The sequence below is a fragment of the Amphiura filiformis genome, chromosome 11 (assembly GCF_039555335.1).
Source record: "Amphiura filiformis chromosome 11, Afil_fr2py, whole genome shotgun sequence".
Lineage (NCBI taxonomy): Eukaryota > Metazoa > Echinodermata > Ophiuroidea > Amphilepidida > Amphiuridae > Amphiura > Amphiura filiformis.
Genome location: NC_092638.1, coordinates 55499618 through 55519512, shown reverse-complemented (window position 1 = coordinate 55519512; position 19895 = coordinate 55499618). Strand labels below are relative to the sequence as shown.

Genomic DNA, 19895 nt, shown 5'->3' with positions numbered 1-19895 from the left:
ATTATTTTAAATAATGAAGAAGGAGGTGGCCTATATGCTTCACCCTAACAGGGCGTAAGACAATGCGAGATACACATTAATATATGCGAGGATCGGAAATAAACGATGCAAGCCCAAGAAATTATTATTTAAATGACGTGTTTGGGGCTCGAGCAAACTGACTGTCAGTTTGCGCGAGCCCCAAACACGTCATATTAATTAGCTTTTAAAGGGCCTCTGAATCATTAGATAATCAAATGAGAAAACGCTGCCTTATTTTGATTGACCTTTATGGTAAATCTCATAATTCCTTGTGGTTAGAACAGAAATGTCGTCATTTGACGTCACGCCGATGCGCACATCGTTTAACGAACATCGTTACTGCGCATTGCAAATCGGCGTCTAACCGCAAGGAATTGTGGGATACTCAAAGAGCACACTGAGCAGTAATTTTAGACAACAATCTGTAATTATTGAAAATTGAGGCATATTGTGAGTGCCGTGTTAAACTTACCGGCAATTGAACTATGTTGTGAAATAAAGACGGTGAATTCACATAATTGGAAAATATCTGTGGTGAATTACGCTCAACTATTTCACATGCTGATATGGACTAGCATATGATTGCGTACATGTACATGTTAAAAGTGGACTTTGACCAAATTGAGGGCGCACATTAATTTCACAATGCCCCTTTAATGTTTGTAATATGTAAATAATGTAAAAAGTAAATAGTTTTGAGTTTCTTACTGTATTTTATTAGGTTGTAAATATGCTCATTATTCATGTTATTTTCTGTCGTTCATTAAATTGATACATTGATTTGGGATAATACACTCGAAACAAACCGCACAAACAAGTAAAAAGTAAAAAAGAAACGATTTTACGTATAATTTGCGCTATAAAGTTAAATGATTTATTGAGTGTAAAATTGACATTAAGTCATCGAAAATGCTCATTATTTTGTCTTCAACAGGACCTAATAATTATCTTTAACAAGTACAAAGTTTTGCACAAATGAATGATATTTTAAACAAACTAAAGAATAATCACATTTAGATTGTCATATCAAACTGATTTTAGAAAACACAAGGAACATGTTAAATTTATGTCACTATAGTTTGATCAGCTCGTTATCGGCGAGAAATGTTAGGCTTTTACCACTATGCCGAAAAATAGACCCACATTAAGAGTGATATAGTTGACATGTCTGGTCCATATTGTGTGTGTTAAATAAAGTAAAATAATTTTTGATACTTCTGACTAGCTGTCGTAGGACAATTCTCGAAACATATTGATATTTATTGATATTAATCCGCGATGTTATAAGGCCCGCCGATTAAGAGCTAATCAAACTGTTAAGTATAATTCACTTTAACTGATGTTTACAGAGAGATACCTACTTCACCAATATATTTCTAGAGTGCTAGTAATTTACATGTGCAATACTACAGCTATCAAATTATATCAATTTATACAATTTCGCATCATAAACTACACTTTTGTTAATCTTGATCTTACAAAAATTAGCCTATAATCCTAATATCCTTCTTCAAATATTGCAATAAGTAAAAATAACAATAAGATGATAATAAGATGATAATAAAAAAAAGTGCATCATTTTTCATTATAAAATCATTCGTATTGACATTACTGGTCATTATTTTAAAGGTGTTGATTTATAAAACAAAATGAGCTTAAACCAAAAGCATTATCAACAATTACCTGTATTTTATTATGGTTTTAATTTGCATAATAATCTTTCGGAGATACAGCATTAGCCGTTTGTGAATGTTTTTTGATCTATTTCAATGTTCCTTAAACCATTCTAGTTCTACGAGGGGGCTTTACCACACCAGTTTCTTTCATCTAGCATAAACAAAACGCATTTGATTACACCCAAAGAACTTAAGCTAATCGTAGATCCATCCTTGGCGCTCGTTAGTGTTAAAACGTTTACCCCACCACGAGGTAGGGTCGACCATCAAAAATTACTATAGAGGGGGTTGGTGAGGCCCACTGTAGCTTTCTACAGTAGACGCCATGATTTTCATTTAGCTCTTGTACACTTATTCTAATAGAGCAGAATTTCTAATTTAATAATTCGCATGTTCGTAGAATTTAGCCGAAAATAAATTTTTTCTAGCCAGAATTTCGCAATTTTGCGAGGGCATACTCACATAATGACATCATAGCAACATTAGTGACAAATAACGGCATATGATGTTCAATATAGAAAAATAGGCCGGGGATAATTTACATTGTGACTGAATAATTGACAGTAAAAATGCGATAGAGGGCAGTAATTAGAGATTGAGGGCGCCATCTGATCCCCGATTTCTTATTCAAAGCAACCAATCTGTATAAGCTCCACAAACTGACGAATAACTATTTCCCTAAAATGACAAAACCATGACGTTTAGAAAAGCTGATAAACCCGATCCGCTATCAGTATTACAGTAAGGCTAACAAAATGTTATGTCTCAAAACCCCCGCCCGCGTTCGTTTTACTTAGCGCGTCCATTTCAACTGAAATGGCCAATTCAAGTTTTTATTTTTGCCGTAAAATCATGAAATTCTGAGAAATATTTTAAATAAAATAATAAGTTTAATAAAAATCTTTAAAACAATAAAAACGCATTCCGCATTGGTTTTTACAACTGCCATGGGCTTTGAGACATAACCTTTTTAGCCTAATGGACTGTAATTAACAGAAATTAAAGTACAACTTATATCAACAAGGTATGAAATGATTGTTTAATATAAAGGTGCAATATCCTCTAATAGGTCAGTCACAAGAGCGACATCATTTCTCCCCACCCCCTGACACAATTGACGTCATCATCATGATCATCATCATCACCACATATAAGCCGGTTTCACAGCTCTGGCATTGCTTTACACCCTCTAAAAATGTGACATAACAACGGCCACGTAATACCAAACAATAATATGGGCACAATTCACGTGATAAATAAACACTATCTTGTGTAAAAAAAAAAAGCAAACGCGCGTTATTTAAAGTTAAGTGTGAAATCATGGTAACTTGTAAACACTCTTGTTATTCAGACACCACACTTAAATCAATGAATAAACACCGGTCCCCTCTGACATTGAGCAACCAATCTGCATATTTTATTGATGAGCACAGAGGGTCCTTTGTCATTTTTAAACGGATTCATGTCAATATTTACCTTTATCTGAAGTAACGTTGCCATTTTTGTGGCATACACACATAAATAAACAAACGCCCGGTGTAATAATTCAATTGCTGCCCAAACATATCGAGTGAAATAAAGCCTTTTAAGCCGGTGAGTGAGCACATTAGATTACGACAATTTTAATAACTGTCGCCTATTTTCCTTGTTGATCGTGTCGATTTTGTTGATAGACCTATTAGAGGGTATTGCTAAACATTTTTGTCATAAGCTTTCATAATATAAAATCAATTACAGTCACTAAGTCACTATAATATCGTTGTGATTTTGCAGAATGCCGAATAACAGTTTACTATATACCGTCCCTACCTAAAACACGTCGCCCAGCGCGAGTAGCGACCAAAGCATAAACGGCTTTTCATTGTTAAAGAATTGGTGACGGCTCCCTCTATTGACTGAATAATACCATACACCCGGTTTATAGTCGGATATTATTCGGCACTATGACATGAACACTTAACGATATCATCATGAAAGCCTCTGTCAATTTTCCTCATACGAGACTGTAGTTTCCTTCTTTGAATAAGACGACGCCGAATACTTCATTGAGTAGGATTCAAGTTCGGACTGTTTCGATGCTTCTGCCATCTGCATCTTGGAGTGCACCATAGCCTCTTCTCCTGCATTCAGACGTGCCTCGCGTAATTCTGTATAAGGAAATAATGAAAATGGCATTGAACTATCGTGGTTCTCATAATAATGCAGCAATCTCGTATTACACCACATGACGTCATTCGATTACGGACTCAAGCTGAAGTAAGCTTACCTATCACGGGTGATATAATACGAGATATATATAATAATATTCAAGTCTGTAGCCAGGATGATTTATACTTTCAACTCAAGTCTAACGATTTTTTTTTGTGCGCAGTATATAATTCGATGTGTGTTTTTCATAATGCCGAAATCGTTTTACTATAAACCATCCCCATATAACCCATGAATCTAAAATCGGACCTCTTCCCATATCCCTGTCCCGTCATATACGGATGGCATCATCCCTTAAATTTAAAGAATTGCCTTTATAAGTAAAGATTGTTACCAATCTAACTTTAGTGAAGCAAACCGGTACTGTAGATACGCTCCAAAATTTAGTCATCCGGCCAAACCTTTTTGTCTTGCCACATTCAGCTAACGATTATGTTAATTAATACTAACTTTTGTGGGGAAAATCTTTTACTATGATGGAAATGTACATTTAAATGTTAGTGCAGCACAAGTACTGGTATTATGCAGTTTTTGTGTAGGCAAATCATTGTGGAAAAATCAACTATTTTTGACATCCGTTTGCGCAATCACCTCCACTAAATGATGCAAATATAAATGTTCATAAATGTGTGAAACAAATCTTTCATGTAGTATAAGTACAAGTGTTGTATATCCACTTCATCTATGTTACCTGCATTTTCAATTTGTTATAATAATACTCTTCTGAATATTGCATTTTCATAAGACCTTATTAACAATGTGTATGCATAATATGTACAATAATTCTATTTAACCACATTTTACCTCTTTGCCAATAAATTGAAGTATTGAGAAAGCAGGCTAGATTTGACGTTTACTTTTAAAGCAATAATGTACGATTTCCATATCAAAATAGATATTTATTTGTTTTCCACATAATGTTAGTTTTCACTGGTTGCATTATGTACTCTTCTAATTACGAGCCAAATAGATTATGTAAATCGAAGAAATTTGCTATTTCTTATCATCGCCTATAATTATCGTCAATGCGTGTATTAGCTTGCTGATTGTTATTGAGCGGAGCTTCACGCCGCTGGGACGTATAAATCTGTGAGCTTTATTTGGGGGATCCCCGGTTTTATCATCAAAATTAAATTTTACTGTAATTAAAGCACTTCAGACTTAGTCTTTCATATTTTAATACACCATGGGGCATTACAACCATGCAAAAAGTAGAAATTCGAGAAAAATGGAGGGTCCCAGCAAACACAAAAATGTTTTAAAAACGTTTTAAATAAGTTATATTTTGCTTTTGGTTTAGGTAAAAACGTTTTAATAACATTAAAATGTCGGGTTATATAAAGGTCATGATAACGTTTTAAAACGTTTTATATGAAAACACACTACAACAATATTTTAAAAATTTTCAAAAAATGTTATTGTAAACTATTTTTGCAAACATTTTTGCCAAATATTGTGTCAATACTTAAATAACATTATGTTAAAATATTTGAACCCAGCAAACACAGAAATGTTATTAAAATGTTTTTTCAAAACCTTTTAATAACATTTAAATGTCGGGTTATATAAAGGTCATGAAAACGTTTTTAAAACGTTTTTGAAAATATGTTGGGCAAACATTTTTCGCAAAATATTTTTTCAACCCCAAAATAACATGCATTCTGTTTAGAATGTTTTGTATCAAGTTTTCAAGATTTTTAGAATGTTTTTGGAATATTATTAAAACGTTTTTATACCCTTTATATAACCCGACATTTAAACGGTTTCTGACAACCTTTTATAACCTTTTGCGAATGATGTCGAAAACGTTTTGTGTTTGCTGGGGTGTCGCTAGTGGAGCAAATCACACATTATGGCTTTAACTAAAATTACTATATTGTTGATATTATACAGTCAAGTTAGAGTGAAGTAACATAATAGTATATCGGGTAATTCCGACCTAAATGTAGTTAAGGGGGTACTACATCCATTTTTTTTTTGCATTTTTTGAAGAAATGAGAAAAAAACCACTAATGTAACTCATTTTGGCTTCTACCTTTAAAAGCATGTAAGTTACATTGATACCGATGCCACCAATAGAACGAGAAGATTTGCCCCTTCATTTTGCATACCACTTTGTCCAATTTTTTTCTCATTTTTTCACAAAATGCAAAAGAAAAACACTAACAAAATGCAATGGGTGTAGTACCCCCTTAATCAATTAATACCTCGTTTCTTCACACGAACTATTCTGAGTCTAGCACGAACAACCTTCCTCTTATCGGGATCAGACGTGGTATCCAACTAAAAATGATATAAAATTATGAAACGAAAATAAGGGTACATAAATCAGAAATAAAGTTAATTTTATCTGACGTCGTTTGCCTACCAACCAGCGTGTAGTGGCAATTTTGATTAACGTAAATCATTTTATAACGTGTATTCAATGGAAGAGTTCAACATGCTTCCATATAGCGAGCGGTTAATGAATTGTACAAACTTAGTTGCCCGCCCTATTTTGTGCGCATGCTCTATTAATCATCAGATTATTCCTGCAACGAGATCCTGAGTCTGGTAAGTTAACACTATATGCATTTATAATGATAGACAGAGATAAAAAAAAAAAAAGACTAAATCGCGTCTGACGTCATGGCAAAGGGGGCGCCGTGATTGGTTGCCGACCTGCGCAGTACGGCATTTTCTGTCTAGTTGTCAGAATTTCAGACGCGAACTAGTTTATTTATCTCTGTCTTTCATTATAGGCTTATTTGCAAGTACACCGCGTGGAGAAATCCCTGAGGGGATATACCACTAGATATTTATGGGTCAACCCGTCAAGTACTAGCTGTTGTGGTCCTCCAATCTTTCAATATTCGACTGAGACGAGTGGATCAAATGACTCCAAAGATAGCTTTGATATTTTGCAACCTTGTAATACAGGAGTATATGGCCAGCCCTTTGAGATGAAATATCGTGAAAGTTATTTAAACAAACGACTTGGCAGCTAGTTAATTGCTATTTGATTAGTTTATCATAAAGGTTTTATTTCAACGAAATGAGCGGAGTAAAAAACATGCAGTGACTTATAACATTAAATGCCAACCTTACTGTGTGTATTTTAATACATATCGCTGACGTCTGGCTTTTAATGTCATTTTAAATGAATACTTAACATAACTTCAATCTCATTTTATGAGGATTATATTTTTGATGGAATAATCTATTAAAGGAGTATTTTATGATCCTGTCATCCTCTTTCTATGACATTTTTTATTAGATATCCACAAAAAATGCTTATTCCCAAAATTTCATTTAATTCCGATTTTGCGTTTGCGAGTTATGCATGAGTATGTGTATAACACTGCTCTAAAGGCCCTTGTGCAGAACGAAATACAAATTTGACGATATTTTTGCTAGACGATTAAATCTGCAAGAATTGTTTTGTACATAAACATTATGTAACCAGAGGTTTCTAGTGGTACAAAAAATCTTAATTTTTTGTAAAAAGTGGGGTGGATCACGAAATGCCCCAGAATTTTAAAGTTAACGAATTTTAAAGTTTTTAATAACTTTATAAATAAAGATATACTCAACTCTCACACAGCCATTGATTTCTAAACGAAATTATCATTGTTAACGTATGCAAAAACATTAATAGAAAACTGACCGTCCAAAACCTGAGATTCCGTAATACGAAACGCCATACAATAATGCAGACAATATGCTTAAAGAGGCGAAGGGACGTTTGGAATCTAACATGCAGGGGTCCCAATTACAAATGCAACTCGTAAATTAAGTTAACCCTAGAACTACTGAGTCATTCGTCATATACCGTTATATTTGGTACCCTACTAATGTATAGCTATGGGTCTCTTCTATCCAGTGATACCAAAATAAGTACAAACATTCCCCACATAATGTTGCTATGACGTCATATTGTGAGCGCACCCTTGCAAATTTGGAAATTCTGGCTATAAAAGTATAGGCAAAATTGATTTTGCGGCCAAAACATTTCTGCGATTTTCGCCGATTTTCTTTTCTATATTAAAAATGATATGACAGTATTTAAAAACTAACAAGTAAAAATTTCTTTTGGAATAATTTTACAAGAGCGAAAAGTAAATCATGGATTTTACTGTAGAACCTGTGGTGGGTTTCACCCACTTTTCAAGGTCGGTCCTAGTCCTACCCAGGGTAAGGAGCGGGTGTAAAACTGTTATCACAAAAATGAGCGTAAGGATGTATCTACGATCAGATGAAGTCGTTTGGGCGTAAACACACGCATATTTTTTTTTTATAACGGATGACAAATCTTACCAACACTCCCCTTTGTAGTTCTAGGGTTTAAGCGATTTCAGTCAGTTGTCCGAAACACAGCAGACATGGTCAAAGCTTACATGGTTGTTTTTTTAATTGCCACTTTTATTAAATATTTTTATTCATTTATTTGTCTATTTGACTTCATTTCTTATTAATTGTATTAACAAATATTATTAATCTGTAATTAATTTCTTTTGTCTTTAATTTCAACTATGCTAAAATAACTTTTTTTTCAAAAGATGTAAAAATAACCCGAACATCTAATGGGTTATTCCAGATAAATTATTTTTAAACTACCTGTAGAATACACTGGAATAAGTGTAAGCATGTGAAAACAAGTGCATTTTATTTTTGACAGGGAATCTTTAGGACGAGCCTGCAATCTGACCTAGTTTGATTAAAGCTTGCTTCAGTTTTCTTTAGTTTTCGTTTGTATAATTTGTAATTCCATTGAATGTGCTTTTACAGCTTACATAAAACATGATCATCCTCTCCTTCAGAAGTTAAAGAAACATTTGCATTACCTCATGTCAATATCCTTCTTACTGTCGATTTATTAATCTAGCCAAAGATTTTTAAGAGACCCACTCCAAACGATAGTCCGGGACGGTAGTATGGAGTTTTATTTGCACATATTAAACCTCCAAATTTTGGGCCAGTGCATTGAACACAACAAATCCTGAGATTATCATTGTAATGCGTTGAAAATAATTATACACGTATTGAAAATTTTCTTGCTATTTATAACAAAAGAAATGTAGGGTAACCCTGGTGACACACACATTTTTATCGGTAGGCCTACTTCCAAAATAATTAATACTATATACCTGAAATGTAGTGAGAAAATGATTGACAGCTATTTGAATTGAGTCACGGTGTGCTACTAGAAGCGTATCAGCATGATTAGTAGCAGTACCATGAATGGGATAACAAATAATTAAATTATTAAATTAGTTTACAACATGTCCAGTTGATGCTCTAAAGATGTAAAGCTCACGTTTCAAACACTGCGGCACTTCAAAATAATTACATTTATATGCAATTATGATCAGGGTAATGCGCCAGCATCATAGCATTCTTAAATAATTGTCTTAGGTGCAATTCGAAGACTACTAATATTTAAGAATCTGTAATGAATAATAAGCTTTAAAAATCTTTACATGCCTGGACAAAAAGAAAAACCTTATAAAACAGTAATTGAAAAAACGTAGCAAAATAAATCAAGGACAAAAAATAAAAGACAGAAAAAGAATGGAAATAACGGCGCGGCAAAAGCAAGAAGTACAAACCAATATACTTAAACTAAATAATTAAAAATGCATATTTCGCGAATAATTGAAAAAACTAGACAAATAATTATGGCTGTCCCTTATAAATTATCATTTAAATTCAAAACAACGGACAACATTTTGAGATTGTATTATAAGTGCTGGAAACGGTTGTTTTGGAGATCGCAAACTTGGTTGCGATCATCATTCATGGTCATAATTTGGAATTATTGCTTAGAGTTTTGTACGAATGGTGTGGTAGTAATCAGATCCCGGAACCAGATATTCAAATCATTCGTATAGAAGCTCTTTTCTAGTTACTTGCAGGGAAGGTCAATCCTGGGTTATTGGTCCACAAATGGCGACCATAATTAATGAGTTTTATTTTGGCAAACGACCCCCCAAGAAAAATGGGCTCCTATGGGGCTAATGAAAATATTCTGGTTCACTTTATATTTCAATTTGCTTTTCATCCTATCTCCATAGGGTAAACCGTTTGTGAGAAATCATGTTCATAGCGATTTCGCGTCGTTGAAAAAGCACTTTTGAGATATCGGCAATTGAAAAACAATAAAATACATAAGAAATATTGTAAACTACAAAGTTACATTTTTACCATAACTTTTGAACGGAAGCTCCGATTGATGTCAAACAAAAAGCAATAGAAAGGCAGTTTTCCCTTTTCTATAATATATCACAAAATTGTTAGCCCTTCCAAGGATATATTCCCCCTTAACCAATCGCTGTATAGAAGTATGCAACCACGGCGACGTGTCTACGCAAACCTCGTGGCTAATGTATATTCGGGTGTATATTACAGTATCATCTGTAGAACATACGGAGTCCATGCTTCTAGTGTTGGGCGGTGAATTCATACACGTATGTGTAGACACATCGCTATTAATCACATCACTACTCTTCTACCGCAAATTGATTTTTAATTATTAATATTTACTTATATGTTAACCACTCACCAAGCTCTGTAGTTCATCCTCGTCATCCATTGCGTCTACTTTAGCATTAAAATCCTTATCACCACCCCTTTTCAGCATAAGTCTTGATTCTTCACCTTCAGCTTCCGCCATGTTTATCACGTGGTATTACGTGTCTAGTAATGTCACCTGAACCCAAGAGTTGGTTTGGTCAATGTTCTATCTTTAGTCGTATCCAGGACGCTTCTGAAATTTAAAAGAAAGAAAACTAGCAAACCAGTGCAGATAATCGTCGTCACCCAAACACTGACCCTAGCTCTACCACTAAACTCTAACACTAACCCCAACCTTAAGGGTAAATACTCTTGAAGTCCACCCAACTTGTCCATGTTTTCCATTTTGCAAGTTTAGGAAGTACATTAATGCATTCAACACTTGAGATATTCAAATTGCACATTTTGTGCCTAAAATGTGTTTTTAAAAATAAGTGCAATATATTCATTTTTGCCCCACATATATCTTGTTTACTGTTGTTGGGTAGACTTCGCCGTTATTGGCTTGCACCCCTTCCCTAAATTAACCATGTGTACGTCATCTTAATATTGTACTACTACGTATTAATATTTGTTTCTGTATCCGGGTGCAACACAAACTAATCAAAAGAGTTACAGTGCACACCTTCTATCATGTCTATGGGTTAGTAACTTGTCAATAAAAGAAATGTCCAGTTGCCATGCAATGTTACTGGAAAAAGCTTGGACTAAATATTAAGTGAATGAAAATCAAGGAAATATCCAAAATAAACTCTTAAATTGAGGATTTCAGATTTTGAACTATTTTTCTACTGGATTGTTTTCTCCTTTGGACAAAAAGTCTGGATTTCCAACCATCCGAAAACCTCTATCATGTCTATCTGTGTATCTGTTGGAGGATATGAGAACACAGACACTTGCAGTATTTGGTTTGCAATACAACAAACGTTATACACTCATTTATTGGGGTGCGAAGTTGACAAAATCTCTGAAGAAATATCCAGCTAAAAATTTATATCCTGGCGATGACTTGAGGCTTGAAGACAACTGATAGAACATAAATCCTTGCAGCAACAAACGACGATACACAAAATGGTGTGTGTGAAATTCGTTTTTAACAATACGAAAAGGGGGATGATCTGTCCTCACAAACGCGTCTTTACGCCCAAATGACTTAAGCTAATCGTAGACACATCCTTTGACCTCATTTAGCGATAACATTTTTACCATAGCACTTTACTCTGGCGTGGAACCGACCATCCAAATTTACCACAGGAAGGGGGGTGGTTCTACAGTAAAATCCATGATTTTCATTTTGCTCTTGTAAAATTATTCCAAGAGATATTGACTTTTTTTTACTTGTTGGTTAGTTTCAAATAGTCATTTCCTTTTATATTTGTAAAGAAAATCAGTGAAAATCCAACATTCGTAGAATTTTTAGCTGAAAATTTTATTTTGACCTATACTTTTGTACATAGCCAGAATTTTCAAATTTTGCAAGGGTGCGCTCACATTATGACGTCATAGCGGTATTATGTAGGGCATGTTTGTACTTAATATATGACGGTATATGACGTTTATAATTGAAAATTAGGGGGGTTCGCCCCTTCGTAATCGGTGTGACAAAATATGGCTCAGTAATTCTAGGGTCAAATGCCAAAACAAAATCCATGATCAAATTGGATTATTCACTGGCGTAACATTAAGGGTACACGATATATTGTTGGTCGAAGCAGCCAAAAAAAAACGATTTTCATTTATCTTAATCAATATATTATTGAAAAATAACACTTTGATGTTTTGCAAAAGTTCATTCTACAAATCATATACTTTGCAAATTTGCTTGATTTATTGCAGTTAATGAGTTATGTACGTTTCACAAAAGTGTTGTTTTTTCAGCCTTCTTTACAACATAACTCAAGACCCACAAAACCTACAAAACTATATCTGTTATATTTGAATTATTCTACACATTTCGCTATGAAATGATCAATGGAAATATTGCCGAAGCTCAGTATCATTCGCAAGATGCTGTGAACTACCAAATCGCAAATTTAATAGAAAAATGTCTTTAAGGGGTACTACACCCATTGATTTTTTTGGCATTTTTTGCATTTTGTGAAGAAATTACAAAAAAATTGGACAAAGTGGTATGCAAAATGAAGGGGCAAATCTTCTCGTTTTATTGGTGGCATCGGTATCAATAAGCTTACATGCTTTTGAAGATAGAAGCCAAAGGAGGTTCACTGATGATTTAAATTCACTTTATTTTGGAAAGCTTACTATCAACGGATTTCGTTAAAATTTTGGATATGTGTTGCTAACACATTAGGGAAATAATGTTGATATGTAAAATGGGAATAAGTGGTCCCTGATTTCTTTTATGACTTCATGAACTTGGTGCTCCACAACTATCAAAAAACGAACCGGTTAAAATGCTTCTATTTTCAATGTCGAGCTATATTTTGTATTTTGAACTTGCAACACTATGTCACTGAAACTTAATTAAGCCATAGGTAACAGGTTACCACAACCACACTACAGCAATGTTGAAAAAAGATTGTATTTTTGTCACCTATACCATCATATTAGGTAGTTTTCCGTAAGCTTCATTTTTGTGATTTTGGTAACTATTTTATATTTATTTGCCCAATCCAACTCAACTAGGCAATCTAAATTGTACTCACCAGTTACATCCCAAGGTATTTTAGTATATCCACCTCACACATTTCCATTATATATCCAGTAACAGACAAAATATCAAAATTGATGCCTCATTATGACATGTATGATATCACAGACTATCACATGTATTCAAAATTGATGCCTGAATTTGACCTGAACCAATTGACCTATAACCTGACCTTTGATGACCTTATAGCATTTTTTAATCTCTTTTCCTAACAACATATTATAGAAGATACATACATGGTGTAGTATTAAATTGTCTATGTGGAAGAGATTATTTAGGCCTATTTAATTTATTCAGTGTTATAATCAGTGAGTATATTTCTATAGATAGTATAACAAAGGATTTAATGTATTCTATTCATGTATTCTACTTGGACATGTTCAATAGAATAAATTATGGTTTGTTATGAAACACACATCTCAGTTACCAGGATACAGTAAACAAAAAAATATATAGGGCTAAAATGATTTTCTAAAATGGTTTAAAACCACTTTGTATGTAGAGATATTTTATAAGTTCAGGACATGAGATGATGAACATATTTATCGGGATATTTATATACTTTATAAATTTGCAACAAAAAAAAGAAGATGGGTACTGATGAAAATCAGGGTATTAAATCGCCTTAAAAGTAAAGGAAAAAACTTCATTGAATACTCATGGACTGATGACAAATAAACATCGAAAACTTTGGGAGTACATCGGGACGCACTATACACGAGTGATAAAATACTGATGGCATGCGCCTCTGTTCGCCTCAGCCATCATGTCAGTAATATAAACCTTGTGATTCCTTGAACGTGAACATAGTGTAGACACGGCAAGCCATAACTAGCTTCTTTGACACGGCTGTCAGTGAAATATTATGTCTAGGTACTTACGGTGTAGTATGCATTGCTGAAATGCCTCGACGAGAAAAAGTTGTTCGAACCCCGCCAAACATGGACATTAAATGGGAACATCTATATTTTTAATTTGATTATACTTATTTTGCCTCAATTAAAAAAGGAACCACTTAAAATGTAAGAAATGAAATAAATTGAAAAGTAGATAAAGTACCTCTGTACATGACAAAAAATACACAACAATCCTGCCAGTGATGCAAGTTTTACGTGTTAAAGGTCAATTTTTTCCGTGTCCTAAAAATCCCTAAAATTCACAAAGTCTAGGAAATTTTGGCAACTTTCTAAAAACACTGGGCCGTATGTAAACAAAACAAAATGGCGGCTTGTGCGATATTTCTGGATTATCATGATTATCGGGGATTCGGAGAGCCAAAGAATAACCAATTTCATTGGATTTTAAGAGTACTATAGGCTTAAAGGCAAATAAAATAAAGGAATTGAACAAAATATCCGTGAAATATGGGGTTTTCTTGCTGAATGTACATTCAATAGCCATTATATGTGTTTTCCGTTTTCTACTCCTATTACCACCTTAATTTATTTACTTCAAACCTCTATAAAATATACTTTCTTTATTTTTATACTCTCATTTTTATTTTTTATTTTTATTATCTTTATGGTATTTTCTCATAATATCTACTTATTCTTGTGTCTTTCGCATTTTGTGCTTACCTATCGAGGTATGCAGTATTATTTTAAAATGTAAACAAACTTCCTGTATCTCAATTTCCTAACTATGTACGAATTTTACCGGAACCCTTTTTACTATTTAGGTCTATCAGCAAAAATCTTTTGCTTTAATTGCTAATCCATTTAAAACACTTTAATATTTATTTGTTAAAGAAATCTAAAGCTTCACAACCTTGAAAAGGTGGTTTCCAATGTACATTTTTAGAATTATTTTATTTAAATGATTATTGCCTCCTGATTGATTATGTTCCTTTAATTAACTGGTATTTATAAATGATTTATGTTTCGTCATTAGGTTATCGATCTACTATTAATAATAATCTGCACGGTCATGTAAATAAACATTCAAAACTATTAGTAACCAATTATGTTCATGTTCTCATACTCAAAACTGGTAGTAAATGTTCTTGTTATCATACTCAAAACTGGTAGCAACCAATTATGTTTTCATACAGGTTGTATGTAATAGATAAATATTTGAACGTTTCAATTTCCCAGTAGCTGATAATTACCCACTGATATCCACCTGTTCGTCTCCGTATTTATTTATTTATATATCTATTTTTAGCTATTTTTGCATCACCAACTTCAAGCTACCAATAGGCTTTAAGACATCAGGGTGTGTGACCCTATTCCTAGCTGGGCGCTACTGGCTTGTTATTATATGGATATTGTATCTCACGCCCCTATGGTTCAGTGTTTAAAATACAGCAAATACCTGCATTTCATTGAATAGATTCATCAGGTTTGTTCAATAAGTAAACATTTTGGATTTTTGCTTTTCGACACCAAGTGAAATTTTATTCACTACAATATTTCGTCCTACACGTCATACCAGTCATTCATAGCTGATGAAGTCCTCCGACGTGTAGGACAAAATATTGTAGTGAGTAAAATTTCACTTGATTTCGAAAAGCAAAAATCCAAAATGTTTACTTGTATTTCACTCTGAAATTACTTTTATTATGACCCAAAAATGTACAATAGCCCATTAGCTCAATTCTAAATGCATTCTAATGGGTAGACAACATAAAATATCTATCAATTATATTTCAAAAACTATGACTTCTTGAAAAAATATAATAATATTTTAAATAGATTAGCAATTAAAGCAGAACATAATTTTTGTAGTAGACCTAAAAAGTAAAACATGTTCTGGTAAAATTCGTATATATTTAGGAAATTGAGATACAGAAAGTGTGCTTAAATTGTAAAATAATACTTTTTTAAAGTATTATTTAAAGTATTATTTACTTAAGTATTTAAAAGTACTTAAAACTTAAAAGTACTTAAAACTTTTTTTAAAGTATTATTTACTTAAAAGTGCCTCGATAAGCATGATAAGAAGTATGCAAAATTGACGTAGAGCTATAGTTTAGCACAAAATGTGAAGTAGTTAGATATTAGGGGGAAAGCTTTGAGCAATTGAGAATAATTGAGATAACGGAAAAATTCTACCAAATTCTAAATTTTTGAATGATCACAGAAACGCACTTACCTTACTTGGTAGCCAGACGAATGGCAACAAAAAACAATCAGCAAAATAACATTTATATTAAGTAGGTAGCTTACCAATGCGTCAAATATAAACGTGACACAACTCCAGTAGAACCTTCTTGTGAGATGAGGTAGTCCAATGAGTAGATGACTAAAGCATCTACTAGAAAAGTCCGGTGTAAGCTACCAGGGAAAACGAGCAACCGGAAATAGATTAATGTGTTAAGGGCACATGCATACGATTGTTTTTTCTGATCGTCATTTTCGACGTCTTCTTCGTCGTCATTTTCATCTGATGCGAGTTCTTCTCCTTATTCATTTTCTTAATCGTTTTTGTTCCTTCTGCTCTGTCTTCTTCATCTGTTTCTTCTTCATCTTTCTATTTTTCTTCTACTGCTTCTGCTTCGTTTTGCTCCTTTATCTATTTACTCTTCTTCTTTTACTCCATTTGTTTCTTCGTTTTCTGTACGACTTCGTCTCAATGTCGTCTTCAAATTTCAAGGCCACTGAGAATTTTCTGTGAATCTGTGAAACGTAGCAGCGGCGTAGCTAGGGGTAAGGGAAGGCGCGTAGGCGCTGTCTTAGGAGTTCTTTTGGGGCACCGAATCGATCAATTCTGCGCCCACTAATTCGATTCATATGAAAAGGTTAGACTACAAAAACGATTTTATAAGTGCATCTACGCACAATTTCCACCTCGATACCCCGAGCACACAGACATTTCCAAACACACCGAGTCTAGCCTCTTACGCGGTCTGTGTTTATACTACACGGTTGAATGCATAGCATCATAAGAGCTGTGTGAGATCTAGTGGAAAATAGGCATCTGTGATTGGTTTTTGTCAAAACCTCAAGTGTTCCCTTCATGCAATCAGATTTTTTATATCGAATGAAAGCTAACACTTCCCCCTAAAAACACTTTTTTTCATTAGGTCAGCAGATAACGCAATTCAATGTTTATAGCAGGGCGAATATGGTAAATCTGTCGAAAACGACCTATCCCTTGTAATATTTTTCAAATTTTATGTCATTAAATGAAAGAGAACACTTTTATTGTCCTTATAACAACTTCATTTTAATGAGCAATGTCCAATTTTCTTTCAATTGCAAATCTTGTGCAAAAAGGTACTATTTTCGCCTGTTTTGTCATACGGTGTGACTTGTAAATTCAATGAACTATGACTTTGCTAAAGAGCGCTTACAACCAAATTGATATGCTGCGCCCCCTCTAAGCGTTGAAAGTCAACATTTAGCCTGCTTCCCGCGCATTTCAACACAAATTGTCAAGACAGAAAGTCAACTTGATTGTAACCAAATTAGTAGGATTTATGCACATTTTCGTTTCATACTGCCATGCCGCTTACCGATTGTCTCTGAGTGGCATGACGCATGCGCATTACAGGGAAACGGGCATAATCAAGGCTTTCGAGGGCATTCCGTCTGAACAATTCCCAAACCGTACGATCGTATCCTTTTATTTCCAGTGACGTGTCCTTAAAGTAACTCAATTTATTAAGGTCGTCTATTGCCAGTCTCACCTTATTGCATTTGGTATGTGATAGCGGATACGTTGCGTGAGGTTGCAATCCATTATAAAAAAAAATACCTAAATGTAGAGCAATAATTAAGATCGACCCTGTGCATGTAGGATTTCTGGCAAATTTCTATTTACTGAAGAGTTATAATATCACTATGAAAGAGCAAGAATCAAATGAAAGAGACGATATATATAAATGAGAAATTTAAAACTACCCCAGATATGTGGGGGGTTTGGAGCCATATATAAAAGAATTGCTGTATTCAAATTATATACTTAGTTCTCTGGGTTGTTAGGATGATTATATTTTAATCTTTACCCAAAGAAGCCAGAGCACAAAAACGTTGAAAAACCCAGTGCATCTGGCCGGATTCGAACCGGCTATCTTCGTATTACTAGCACGACGCTCTACCCAATTGAGCCACAGAGGCGCACTGGAGAAAAGCGGAAGATTTAAATCTATAGGTATTAGGTTCGAATGATGTTCGTCGCATTCCTAGCAGAAGACATCAGAACTGCATATTTTTATACGAAATATAGAAAGTCACATAAGGATGAAAATTATAAACTTAGTTCTCTGGGTTGATAGGATGAACACATTTTAATCTTTACCCAGAGAAGCCAGCGCACAAAAACGTTGAAAAAACCAGTGCATCTGGCCGGATTCGAGCTGGCGACCTTCGTATTACTACCACGATGCTCTAGCCAATTGAGCCACAGAGGCACACTTGAGAAGAGGGGAAGATTTAAATCTATGCATAGTGCAGTTACGTCCACGGCAAATTCACCGTTAGCTTTCAAGCCATAAACCCGCTTATTGAAGATTAAACCGATATATGCAGTACTAAACCATTATATAGTAATCTATTGTCCAATGCAAATTTATTACCACCTGATAATATTAATCCAATGAGCGACCGAATTGTCCGCTACGGACGACTAATCCAATCGATAATGATGCTATTGACATGTACGAGAGGAGTTCCACTGACCGAGTTTTGGGGTATTTTTCACTGGTTTGCAGCTGTTTGCTGTCATTTACTCATCAAGGCGGTCCCCCGTTATTATAAGGACTATGCCAATTATTTAAAGATTGACATGTAGAGAATAAGCCATACTTGATTGACAGAAAGTACTAAATTTGTACCTATGACGGTTTTATGACACCAATTTTCCAAATACGACCAGGTTATGGCTGCCCGGTGAAGCAAAATGTGCATTGGAATAACACGGCAAGTTTGGATAGATGGTAGGATTTCTTTTTAATAAAAATGTATGTTCCCCCGTTATTAAAGCTTGTACTGGGTTGAAGATTCAGATATTTGGAAAAGAATAAGTAAATGAAACATAGAGCAAGTACTAAAATCATAGCTTTTATACTTTTTGATATATGATGCTAACTAGTTCATCCCCTATAGCTACAACATTTAACACAGCGCTACCAGTAGGGTTCAATTGCCTATTGTGAGTGCCCCTGTGTTGTGTGCATACATTTAGTTAACAATAACTGCATGATGGGGTATTATTAGGTTCGAATAATGTTCGTCGCATTCCTAGCGGAAGGCATCAGAGTCAGAAGCGCGTCAAACTGATATTGTATTGGCCTTCGTCTCTGTTCATTGTGGTCCCTTACTTCTTTGATTTATACTCCCTCTTTAATCCAACGTTTGTATCTGCCTGTCTTCTTGCTCAGTACCTTAGCCTCATCCCAATATATGATGTGACATATGAAAAGGTTTGACTACAAAAACGTTTCTCTTATAAATGCATCTACGCACAGTTTCCACCTCGATACACCCGAGTACACAACGATTTCTAGCATAGCGAGAATGAGCGAGTCTAGTCTCCATGCAGTCTGTATTATACTACACGGTTGAGTGCATAGCATTTTAAGAGCTGTCTGAGATCTAGTGGAAAATAGACATCTGAAGTTGGTTTTTGCCTAAACCTCAAGTGTTCCCTTCATCCAATCAGAAATTCTTTTATATCGAACGAAAGCTAACGCATCTCCCTAAAAACACTCTTTGTCATTAGTCAACAGATGACGCAAGTCAATTTTTATAGCAACGCGAACGTGAAAAATCTGTTGAAAAAGACCTATTCATGCACACTTGTACTTAAAATGTAGATTTTAAAAG

General features: G+C 34.3%; 1 protein-coding gene across 2 annotated transcripts; it reads right to left on the bottom strand.

The window, feature by feature from the left end:
- Nucleotides 1–1020: 1020 nt before the first annotated feature.
- LOC140165017 (uncharacterized) lies at nt 1021–16427 on the bottom strand. Of its 2 annotated transcripts, none has more exons than XM_072188428.1 (4): nt 16296–16427; nt 10447–10650; nt 6113–6188; nt 1021–3844 (listed from the first exon to the last, which is right to left on the bottom strand). In XM_072188428.1, the coding sequence occupies exons 2-4, from the start codon at nt 10555–10557 to the stop codon at nt 3681–3683; spliced, it is 351 nt and encodes a 116-aa protein (XP_072044529.1). In that variant the 5' UTR covers nt 10558–10650; nt 16296–16427; the 3' UTR covers nt 1021–3680. The 2 variants fall into 2 exon arrangements, with proteins under 2 accessions (XP_072044529.1, XP_072044530.1); XM_072188429.1 differs by having other exon boundaries at nt 16222–16327.
- Nucleotides 16428–19895: the final 3468 nt, after the last annotated feature.

Bases quoted from the DNA above. Each gene is read 5' to 3' on its own strand.
- LOC140165017 (XM_072188428.1), bottom strand. From the start codon at position 10,557: ATGGCGGAAGCTGAAGGTGAAGAATCAAGACTTATGCTGAAAAGGGGT. The intron at 6,189-10,446 runs GTGAGTGGTTAA...TATCATTTTTAG, and splicing joins AGGATGAACTACAGAGCTTG to TTGGATACCACGTCTGATCC. The intron at 3,845-6,112 runs GTATTAATTGAT...TTCCTTATACAG, and splicing joins AGTTCGTGTGAAGAAACGAG to AATTACGCGAGGCACGTCTG.